Source organism: Lagopus muta, chromosome Z (assembly GCF_023343835.1).
Source record: "Lagopus muta isolate bLagMut1 chromosome Z, bLagMut1 primary, whole genome shotgun sequence".
Classification (NCBI taxonomy): domain Eukaryota; kingdom Metazoa; phylum Chordata; class Aves; order Galliformes; family Phasianidae; genus Lagopus; species Lagopus muta.
Window position 1 is genome coordinate 69911877 of NC_064472.1, and position 9760 is coordinate 69921636.

The 9760-nt window shown below is 46.5% G+C and overlaps 1 protein-coding gene across 1 annotated transcript; it reads right to left on the minus strand.

The window, feature by feature from the left end:
- Positions 1-3550: 3550 nt before the first annotated feature.
- Positions 3551-8754, minus strand: LOC125686767 (E3 ubiquitin-protein ligase Topors-like). Its single transcript, XM_048931188.1, has 2 exons — positions 8565-8754; positions 3551-7768 (listed from the first exon to the last, which is right to left on the minus strand). Exons 1-2 carry the CDS (start codon positions 8724-8726, stop codon positions 4568-4570), a joined length of 3363 nt encoding a protein of 1120 aa, XP_048787145.1. The 5' UTR covers positions 8727-8754; the 3' UTR covers positions 3551-4567.
- Between the last annotated feature and the right edge of the window lie 1006 nt (positions 8755-9760).

Below are 9760 nucleotides of genomic sequence, written 5' to 3' on the forward strand. Positions count from 1 at the left end.
TCTTTACCACTCATTCTGTGTGGCACCTACTTGCCCAATACTACTGAAACAGCAGCAGTCATAAGGAAGCACAAAACTGTGGTTATTGGTGGATTTCGGAGCACAAATTGCTCGTAAGATTCCTCTGAATCCATTGCAACATATACGTAAGAAAGATTCCGTTTTATCAGAAGGTTTCATGTTGTTGGTATTGCCAGCACTCAGGCTTGTTTCTGCATTGGTGAAGCAGAATTTTCTGCATGTGGTGAAGCAGAAAAACCTGACATCTGCATTGAGGTTGTGGCTAACTGAAGTATCCCCAGTGACACAATTGGATGTGACATCCAGATGAGATGAAAATGCTTATCACCCCTTATGCCTTCTTGAGTCAATTTGCTCCAGAATTCTTAGCCATTTGGAGGCTGTGTCTGAGCAGAATGTAGCACAGGAGCACAGAAGTAAATAGTGCTCCTTCCAACCCTTCTCATCCTGAAGCAAATAAAGCACAGAATTACAGAGTCTTCAGAGGAAGTACCATAATATTAATGTGATTATCATGGATGGCACATTTCTACCAGGACATATTTAAGAGGAACTACTTTAACATGGCACTGCTCTATCAACTGGAATAATGTTTGCTATTGCATGCTATTTCCATGAGAGAAGATGCCTCTTAATATAATTTCAGATCCTCAGGTGGTGCTTTTCTGTTCTGCCAAATCCTGTCATTTTCAGGAAGGCTTGCATTTTACTTCTAGGTGTGTAGTTGTTACAGATTGGGAAAGGGAAAAGGAAGTGGAAAGGAAAAGGGAAGGGAAAGGGAAGTGGAAAGGGGAAGGGAAAGAGAAGGAGAAGGGTAATGAGAAGGGAAAAGGAAAAGAGGAAGGGGAAGAGATTTAACAATCACATATATAACAAGGAATTCTAGTAATAATGAGTGGATATTTGTTCAGTGTTTTTCCACTAGGCAAAAGCCACTAAGATTTTCTGAAATAATCAGATAAACTAATTAGAATATGAATTACTGAACATAAACTAATCACATGACATAACTTACAGTGCAAAAAATTGAAGTGTTGTTACTGTTGTTGCTTTGAATGATCTCTTCCACACACACAATTATTTTCTGGACTGTTTGCTTCAGACTTGTCTCTGAGATGTTCATTCATCAAGAAAATGCCTCTCTGTTACTTCAAGACATCAAACATCTACCCAAAGAGCTTTTAAGAGTGTTCTCTTTTAAGAATCGGAAACATCTATGACCCATCCTCAGCCTGGCAAACGATGATAGATGTACTGCAGCTCTGAGTAGCCTAGCAAAGAGGCCTGTTTGACATACAGACATCCCTCAAGATTTTCATTTTACTGTCAGCGATGCTCAGTCCTTGTTCAGGATGTATAATTATCATTCCCATTATTTTTTCTTTTTGTGTCTTGGTAAAAATACTTTTATTTCTACCTATGAGTTCTATTTTGTTGTTTGTTTGTTTTTTCCCCAGTTCTCTTCCTTGTCCCACTGGGATAACAGCTGTGGTGCTTAACTGCCTGCTGGGTTAAACCACACAGCAGGAAAGGTGCTCCAGCCCTTTATTATTATTATTATTATTGTTTTCTTTTTTTGCAACAGGCTTATGTATGAAATGGGTAAAATCATAGAAAAAGCTCAGGATATACTGATAGTGTACCTTGAGGCAGTGATGTTCCTTGAGATCAAATACTTCCAGGCTCATGTTATATATGGTCAACTGTGAGTACATACTCTCCAGGAAAGCAACAGAGCAATGTTCCCCTTGCTGAAATGCATAACAGCAGACCTTGCTGCCTAAGGAGCTTTTTAGTCGAAGGTGTGGTGTCACCTTATTAATCTAGACGGGTAATAAAATCTCTGTGCTTTGCAGATGTTGGAGAACAGCAGCATATTTTCAGTAGCATAATAAAATGACTCTCTACAGGATTTAGATACCAAGCTGTAGTTCTCCATGCTGTCAGTGCCATCCTCACCATGTTTGTACAATCAACTAGCATCTGGCATTGGGGATCCACATCTGCCAAGCCAGAGTGCATGGGATGTACACAGTAAGGAGCTGGTAGTAGTGGGGGCTGAAGGATCTGTCCCATGCCAAACTTCAGCATGGCTTTTGACATCGTCTCCCATGACATTCTTGTAAGTAAGCTGAGAAGGCACTGGATAGAGTAGACAGAAAGACGGATTGAGATCTGGCTAATTGGCAGAGCTTGGTGTGTTGTGATTAGTAGCACGGAATCTAACTGAAGGCCAGTATTTAGCAGCATTCCCTAGGAGTCAGCATTGTTCAGTGTCTTCATCAATGACCTGGATGAAGGAATAGAACGTACATTCAGCAAGTTTTCTAATGATATGAAGCTGACACACTGGAAGGCTGTGCTGCCATTCAGCAAGTCCTGGGCAGGCTGGAGAGTGGGAGCAAGTGGAAATTTATGAGGTTCAATAAGGGCAAGTGTAGATTGCTACACCCAGAGGAGGAATAATCACATGCATCAGTGCCCAGTAGGGGATATCCTGCTGGAAGGGTGCTCTGGGGATTTTAGTGGTCTGGTGAACAACAGGATGGCCATGAGTCAGCAGTGTGCCTTTAAGGTCAAGTCAGCCAGTGGTGTCCTGGGATGCATTAAAAGAGAATGAGGGAGGCGATCCTCCCCATCCACTCTGCCCTGGGGAGGCAACACATGGGGTATCATACCCAATTCTGGTCTCCCCCAGTTCAGTAAAAACAGGGGACTTCTAGAGAGTCCAGCAGAAGGTCATAAAATTGGTTAAAGACCTGCAGCACCACCATTATGAGGAAAGGCTGAGAGACCAGGGACTGTTCAGCTTGTAGAAGAATGAGGGGGAGATCTTATCAGTGCTTATGAATACCAAATGGGTATTTGGTATTAATGGGTATATGGAGCCAAGAGTATGGGCCAGGGCTCTTCTCAGTGGTGCCTAGTGATAGAGCAAGGGGCAATGGGTGCAAACTGGAACATTTTAAGTTCCATCTCAAATGACAAAAACATTATTTATGTGGAAGGCAACAGAGCACTGGAACAGGCTGCCCAGAGGAGTTGTGGAGTCTCTTTCTCTTGAGATATTCAAAGCCCGCCTGGATGCTTTCTTATGAAACCTACTGTAGGGAACCTGCTTTAGCAGGGGGTTGGACTACATCTCTGGAGCTCCCTTCTAGCCTCTACGGTCCTGTGATTCTGTGACTGTTCCTGAAGCACTGTGCCCTGTGGAAAAGATCCATGTGGGAGAAAAGTGAGGAAGTGAGGAGAAGCAACAAGAGACAAAAATCACTACAGAACGACTGCAGCCACCCTCCCACCACCACTTGTGCTGCCCAGGAAGAAACAGATGCATCAAGAAGGAAGCCGTGCCTGGGAAGGGAGAATAGGGGGAGAAAGTGAATATACATTTTTGTTTCTCGCCATCCTACTCTAATTTTTACTGAAAGTACATTAAATTAATCTGCCCTGAGCTGAGTTTGACAGTAATCGCAAGTGATCTCCCTGTGTCCATTTCTACCTTGTGTCCATTTTTCATCCTATTTTCTCCCTATCCTGGCAAGTGTGGGATGTGAGAGTGGCTGTATGGACATCTGGAGGCAGCCATGATCATATCCACCACACAGCTGGAAGGCAGCTTTACAGAAGGCACAGAAGGCAGCTTCTGGGATCAGCACAGAGAACTCCTGCTGTGCCCAGCCCCATGCCTTATACACACAACGACCAGGGGGGCAAGCTGGGGACAGGCTGAAAGCAGTGAGGTTGGGAGAAGCTGCCAGTGTTGCACAGTAACAGGATGTGAGTTGGCAGATATAGAAACATAAGAAGGACACGTGGAGAAAAAAAATCCCATGGGAGTAGTCTGACATTAGAAGAAGTAGACAGAGAAGCTGTTGAACACTCAAAACTAGACGGATCCTGAAGAATGTGATCAAAAGTGTCCCTGCCTTCAGTGAGTTGGAAGCTGATAATCTTCCAGTCTGGAGTACCCCTCTCAGCACAAATGGATTTACATTCTTTTTTTTTAAACAAAAACTCTTATTGCTTTATTAAGATATTCACATAACTCATGTTACTGGAAGTGCCGTTCAGTATGTATGTGGAAATAGCTTACTGCTTTTCCACAGAGATCAACTTAAACCACACAGATCAAAATGATATACAATTTAGCCTGATTCATTTTTTATGAACTAAGCAACCTTCCTCTGTAACAAGAGCAATCCCCATAAAGTGTATTCACTGTCTTTTGGTTTATGACTTTTTTTTTTTTTAAACACAGCTTTGAAGTACTCTGTGGATGTATATTACATACAGGATGGCTTTACAAAATCCTAGCTTCCAAAGAGACCTTAACAGATCATCAAGCTCCTATACTCCTATACTTACTTGACATAAAAGTGCATAAACATTCAATGGGTTTAAACATTTCCCAGACACTTTTAAACACACACACACACACACACACACACACACACAGAAAAACACCTGGTGCTTTGTTCTTATAGGAGAAAAACATAATTAGAAACAAATTCACAATTTTAAGGATTGTTCAGCATAAAATATGCTACATGTTTTTTTCAAGGGACTCAAACCAACAAGGTCTGTTGACAAGTCTCTTTGGCAGTCTTAGTATCAGTGGTGGTCTCTCTGGATGCCCTAGTAAGGAAGTCCTAGGGGAAGACAGTTGACCAGAAGGTGCTGCTTGTGCTTCTTGACTGTGACTAACTACAGTTTCTGTGTTACTGCCTGCTGTATCAGCTAAGTCAAGACTTTGATCACCTCTTTCTGTTACTTCCACAAGTTCACCTCCAGGATTTCCGACGTCACCATCTAAGTCCCTTCCTCTGGTAGGAACACTGCATTTTTTCACTACTCCTCTAGCTTCCTTACTCACTCTGTAAATATCTTCACATCCTGTAATCCCCAGGAAAGAAGTTGGAGACTCACATTCCCTCTCATTCAAGTGAGTTGTGCCTGTCCAAGTAACGCTGCTATCGCATTCAGTACTTTCTGGCTCCTTGCTACTATCACTATCAATTGTAATAACCACTGGAGAAGAATGTGTTGAGTTACTCATGTGATGTTTTCGATGTTTCCTCTTATGCTTCTTCTTTTTTTTCTTAGCATGCTTCATTGTGTCTGTCACTTTGCCTTCGTAGACTATTTCCACACTTGGGCTTCTCATCCTTTTCTTCTTTTTCTTATGCTTTGTTTCACTACTTACTTGATTGTCTGAAAAGCTGTCTTCATTTTTGCAGCAGTCACGAAACCTTGAGAAAGTTTTCTTGGGGTCCTTTTCTCTCTCCAGACTAGTGCTCTCCTTCGCTGCATTCTCCAAGTGTCGAGTTTTGTACTTCCTCTTTCCACCAGGCTTTTCACTTTTCAATCTGTCTGTCCCTCCAGAAGGGGTCCTTGACCTGGTGCTTGATCGACTCCTTGATCTGCATCGTTCATAATAGTAGTAATGTCTCTCATGTAATCCCCTCTGGCTACGCGGGTCTGTTCTTTCAGTAAAAGATTGTATCCTGAATTCTGGACTAGCAGATTGCCTTGAATAGTGAGCCTTAGACTGAGTCCTCTTCCTGCACGAGGAGCCATCTCCAATTGTCTTTCGACTATAAAAGGCATAACCCCACTGGTATCTACTTTGGTAATTGTCTCTTCTATAGTAATAATCGCTGTCTCTGCTCCTTGACCTCCTTCTGCCATGGCCTTTGCTACGTGACCGTGATCTGCTTACCTCTCTGGATGTAGTGCTCTCACGACTAAGGGAGCCCCTCTGGCTTTTTAGTGAAAGGCTCGTGTCACAAGTTCTTGACCTCCTCCTGCTTCTTTTGCTCCTATGTTCACTACCATCCCTGCTTCTTGATCGTCTTTTTTTAGACTGACATTTGCTAGGATGATCCCTCCTAGACCGATGGCCATGACTGTCACGACTGTTCTGTGAATAAGACTGAGGACTCCTGGTGTTTCTCTTTCTGGACAACTGGTGACTGTAAGGAGAACAAACAGTGTCCGTTTCTGGAGACAGGCTCCTGACTGAGTCCAGTGGAGACAGATCTTTTACTTTACCTTTGTTCTTACTATAAGGAGAGCAAATGGTGTCTGTCTCTGGAGACAGGCTCCTGATCGAATCCAGCGGAGATAAATTTTTTATTTTACTTTTATTTTTTCTATAGGGAGAAGAAATGGTGTCTGTCTCTGGAAATGGACTCCAGACTGAGTGGTGTGGAGAAAGATCTTTTACTTTATCTTTGTTCTTCTCATCAGTCTTTGACTCTGTCTTCTCAACTGCAGAGGACAAGGAGCTCCTACAACTACTCACATTCTCCTTGTACAGGGGGGAGCGAGGTGATGAAGCCCTGCTTGGTTCACTGTCACTCCAACTGCGACCCTGAATTGACTGCTCTTTCTTCACATTTTCTCTCTTCTCCTCCCTGATGGACTCCTCAGAGTCTGAGGACAGCTCAACCAGTTCTGGTGTCCTCTCAGCTAATGGTTTAACATACCCAACGATAATACAATTGTCTGATGAAGAGTCACTCTCGTTGGAGTCAATACCAGCCTGTAACTCAGGATGCAGTGTGGTTCTTTTCCTAGCAGAATCCTCATCAGAACTTTCTGACATCTCTAGAGGAGAAGCTACAGTGGCACGAACCTCTTCTGAAATGGAATACGAAGGCCCTGGAGTTTCATCATCCCAAGGGGCCTGACCAACCCCAGACATGGATGAACTGTGTTCTGGCCCTTGAGGATCTGCCTCATCTGGAGAGATTGTAATAATTGATGAGTCTGAGCGGCTTCCTTCATCATACGATGGCGCGGGACAGTCATAATTGGCATGCTGATCATATGCCTCTAAGTTAAAAGGACATCGGGCAAAACTGATGAATTCATGTAGGAAGTGATCAGTCCGATTCAGTAAGAATGGCTTTAAATCATCAGCAAAAGCCTGGCTTTCCAGATCATACCTGGTCACATTACTCATGATGATATGTTGCACAATATTAACTAAAGAACCATGGGCACCAAACAGCACTGTAAGCTCTCGCTTCAGCCAGGGAACCAGCCTGTGTAGGCAGGCAGGGTTGTGGCGGAAAAACTCTGCAGAAATGTCTCGATAGCGGCCACCATCCTGAATGCTACGAACGCGCATGCCAGTGCGGTACAGGGCTCTGCGGAAGTTTATCATGTCCTCCTCCTGGATCTGCCGCAGAGATCTGCCCTCTGCACTAGCCTGCCTACGTGAGGCCAGCCTTCTTATCATCTGCTGAATCTCTCCATCCCTCTGCCGCACAGGTTGGCTTGACAACCCTTCAAACAAAATCCCGTTATCCGGAGGGGACAGCGTCCTTCGAGAAGAGGAACTGCCTCGATGGTAAGAGGAAGTGCGGCGTTCCCTCGTTAAGGTGGTACGGTAACGAAATCTCCGGCCATCAGGGCTGGCAAAAGAACCATTTTCTGAAGGTCTGAGTATGTATTCCTTAAAATCATCTTCAGCACGAACTGTATGGAAAATAGAAAAGAAAGGCTGTTTGCAGAGTGGGCATTCTGCTTTGTTTTTTGACCATTCCTGGACACAACGGAAGCAGAATCTGTGCAAGCAACGATCTAGATAGGCAACATTGTCAAATCTGTCCAAGCAAATGGGGCACTTAGAGTCAGGAGAGGCATCTGTTGGCATGGTCTGGTGCACCTTGCTATTGCTAGCCTTTGGCAAAAAACTGCTGTCTTCTGAAAACTCCTTGGCTGTATTAGTTGTGTTCTAAAAAAGAAAGAGACAAAAAGATCACTATTCTTCCTGAGAGAAAGAAGCATTTAAGCCTATACACAGAAACATACAACAGTCACCCAATAAGGTTGAAAACACCAGCATTAGATCTGAGAGAATACTAAACAGAGAAGCAGCACAACTTAACTGCTTTGCTTGCTTCTCTTCACATTAAAATCAGGTTTTCCAGTGCTGCAAGATTTAAATGGAGCCTAAATGATGCTGGTGGATGTAAGACAAACAAACAATAAGTCTGTCTTCTCCCCACTCCCCACTTTGGTAAGTTTAGGATTCACACAGAATCCTCCAAAGCACACTTCCAAAAAAAAAAAAACAACAGCATTTAGAAATGTAAGATGGAAGAAGCTACTGTTACCTTTTGAAAAAAATTGGTTCTGTTTGCATTTAGCTGGTCCAACTGTGCTGAGTGCACCTTGTACAGCTTGCTGGACCAGAAGACTGGTCCAGGAACGCACTGAACCGTTCTTGCTCGGATGATATCGCAGCCGGGCGTTACCCCGCACCCACCCACAGACCCACAGCCCCTTTGTTCCGTCAGGCCGTCGGCGGTACCGAGCAATAAATCCGCCTATTCAAAGTAGGGGACCAGCGCTTCCCTCGGACGCTGCGAACCACTGCAGACAAGCGCCCGCGCTGCTTCCACGGCAGCACCCTCCCCGCCGGCCGCCACCGCCACTGGCAGCTGCGGGCCCGCAGCGGTCCCCGCACAGATACGCTCCGCCACACGGGTCCGCCCCGAACCTCCAGTCGGGCCGAAAACCGCGCTCACCTCTGCCGAGCCCTCGCTCCGAGCCCGAGTCCGGCCCGATGGCGTCTTCAGTCCGTGCCGAGGCCGGCCGCAAGCGCTGCCCGGCCCGTTCCGCCGCTCCTCCCCCGCGGGATGGCGGCGGCGGCGGGCGGCCTTCGCCACACCTCGCGGCGGCTCCGACATCGTCGGCGGAAGTGGCGTTGCCACGGGAACGATTGCCTCCGCCCCCGCCGCCGGCGGGGCGGCGCGGTGCTGACGTCAGCGGAACCGGTCGAGGGTTTCATACGTCACTTCCGCTCTAGCTGGCGGCGCCGCACTGCCGTACGGAAGCGGCAGCTGCTCGCCATGGATCCGCAGGGACGGCGCGATCCGCGTCCGCTCTACTGCCTGGTGCGTGGGGGCTGGGGGGTGCCGGGAGAGGCGGCTTGAGGCTGCTGCTAACCTTTGGCCTCGTAGGTGCTCGCCGCTGTGGTGCTGCTTTCCTGGGGCTACGTCCTGTACGGGGCCCGGGAGGCGGCGCGGCGGCAGCTGCAGGGCGAGCTGGCGGTGCCTCGGCTGCCATAGGCGGAGCGGGAGGACGGCGGCGTGGTCTCCGAGGGAGCCGTCGGAGGACGGGAGGAGCTGCACGGTCAACTGGGCGAATAAAGGCTGAGCTGCTTTCGTGAAAAAACGACGAGCTTAAAAGTCCGCTCCTTATTGATTTGTTACATCGCGTGTCGGGGAGGGAGAGGCAGGCGGGGAGAGTGAAGCTGCAGTCGGCAGGCTGCCTTCCACAGCGCCTGTGTACAGAAATATAAATATATGTGGAAAGATACATTTGTTTGAGTTGGAAGGGACCGCTAAAGGCCCTCAAGTCCAACTGCCCTGCAACGAACAGGGACACCTGCAGCCCATCAGGGTGCCAGAGCCAGGTCTAGCCTGGCCTTGAGTGTCTCCAAGGATGGGGCATCCAGCATCACTCTGGGCAACCTGTTTGTACCCTTTTTGTAAATATTTTTTTCCTTACATCTAGTCTGTATGTACCCTCTTGTAATTTAAAATTATTTTTTGCTTTTCTTGTCAAAGCAGGCACTGCCTAAGAATCTGTCAGCTTCTGTACCCCCTCCCCAATGCCTTCTCCAGGCAGAACAGTCACAGCTCTCTCAGCCTGTCCTCATAGGTGTGGTGTTCCATCCCCTGGGTCATTTTTGTGGCCCTCCTCTAGTTGCACTGCAACA

Excerpts from the sequence above, each read along its gene's own strand:
- LOC125686767 (XM_048931188.1), bottom strand. The coding sequence starts at position 8,726 with ATGTCGGAGCCGCCGCGAGGTGTGGCGAAGGCCGCCCGCCGCCGCCGC. Across the intron at positions 7,769-8,564 it reads GGAGCGAGGGCTCGGCAGAG|AACACAACTAATACAGCCAA; the intron begins GTGAGCGCGGTT and ends TTTCTTTTTTAG.